The sequence below is a fragment of the Cariama cristata genome, unplaced genomic scaffold, assembly GCF_000690535.1.
Source record: "Cariama cristata isolate BGI_N322 unplaced genomic scaffold, ASM69053v1 scaffold29310, whole genome shotgun sequence".
NCBI classification, from domain to species: Eukaryota; Metazoa; Chordata; class Aves; order Cariamiformes; family Cariamidae; genus Cariama; species Cariama cristata.
In genome coordinates this window covers 33,058-34,488 of record NW_009596840.1, presented here as the reverse complement: position 1 = coordinate 34,488, position 1,431 = coordinate 33,058, and the positions used below count along the sequence as shown (strand labels likewise).

The following is a 1,431-nucleotide window of genomic DNA, read 5'->3' as shown; positions in this document are numbered from 1 at the left end:
CAAGATAAATATGTATATTAAATATATAATACAAGATAAATTAATATAATTCAGGCAGGTGTCAGTGTAGGGCAGTGTATGACCGTTGGTAACATATGTTTTGCATTTATTTGTTGTCATTAAAAAGACTCTTTGACCATAGGGCTGTCAATATTGTATACTGGTAATTACTGGATATTTCCTATTTATAATCTATACATACATGTTTTCAGTACCAAGAAAGCTGAAAGCAAATTGCCCAACTGTATATATTAGTGCTAGTATGACAAAGTGTGTATTAAATCTGATATCTGCATTATTTGCAGAACAGCATTTATGGTTTGTCTTTTTGATCAATTATATTCTTCTATACAGAACATCTTTATTCAGCACGCATTCTTATGTCACACCTATTTTTATTATTTTTTTTCTTAATATACATGTTTTCTGTCAATAGGTTCTGTTAGTAGTCAGATATTTGTGTATGTTTAAAATGTAGTATTTAATGCCACTGTACATGCTATGTCTGTTTCTTCACTGGAAATTTGTCTGGCTCTGAGTATTAAATATGAATTTCCACTTAATGAAAACTACTGTCCTTTTCATTCTTTTCTTCCCAGTGTGATCATTACTACAGTCTTGTACCTTTCGGATGCCCTTCGTAAAAACTTCTTAAATGAAAACTTTGATTACAAGGTAGAGTAAATGTGTCTGACATAAGATAGATGCAATAGCTGCTACATCATCCTGCAGCTTGGTGGTTTGTTATTAAATTAGCTCCAGCATCTAAACAGCTAGAACATATGTTAAATCAACAATTTCAAGTGCTCAGAGATTAAAGTTTTTTTCTTAAATAACAGGACTGTCTTAAAAATCAGGAGTGCTGTGGGTTTTTTTTAATTTCTTCTTATTTTTCATTTTGTTATTTCAGCCTCTATGTTAGACTACTTATTCAGGATTTTTGCATAGCAATTTTTTGACTTACAGAAACTAATTTTATTATTTTTTATTCTGGAGTTATTGCAGAAAGAAAAGTTATTCCATTTTTGAATTGATGCAAATAAATAAAAAATACAAATTTACATTTCGGTAATTTCTCTCAAGACCAATTAACATCCTGCATAATTGAAATTAGAAAAGTATGATGCTGCATGGTGAATGTAGTTAAAGATGCTACTGTGTACCTCATATAGTGAGATATGGCACCTATGATAAACTGTGAATTACAGAATGCTGCTTTTAGGATTCAGATGAGAAGATCTAGGAATGTGTCTGGAAAGACCCATTCCCATGGAAACCTGAATGAATATTCTGCCCAACCAAGAGACATTAGTCCAGTGCTTCATCACAAAAAGTACAGAATTTCCTTCCTAGAGGAGACAGTGAGCTCCTCTTGACTTCCAGCAGAGTTGTGGATGCTTCTCTGAAAATCCTGACTCCTGTTAGAGAGAC

At 32.4% G+C, this 1,431-nt stretch overlaps 1 protein-coding gene across 1 annotated transcript in view; it reads left to right on the top strand.

Moving 5' to 3' along the window:
• Nucleotides 1–599: 599 nt before the first annotated feature.
• The window catches only part of LOC104167439 (dedicator of cytokinesis protein 4-like), a gene marked incomplete at both ends in the record, with an annotated part of 31,763 nt that continues 30,931 nt past the window's right edge, over nt 600–1,431 (top strand). Inside the window, one exon of the mRNA XM_009707694.1 lies at nt 600–675. Coding sequence (XP_009705996.1) covers nt 600–675 — 76 coding nt within the window. The remainder of the gene's footprint in view (nt 676–1,431) is intronic.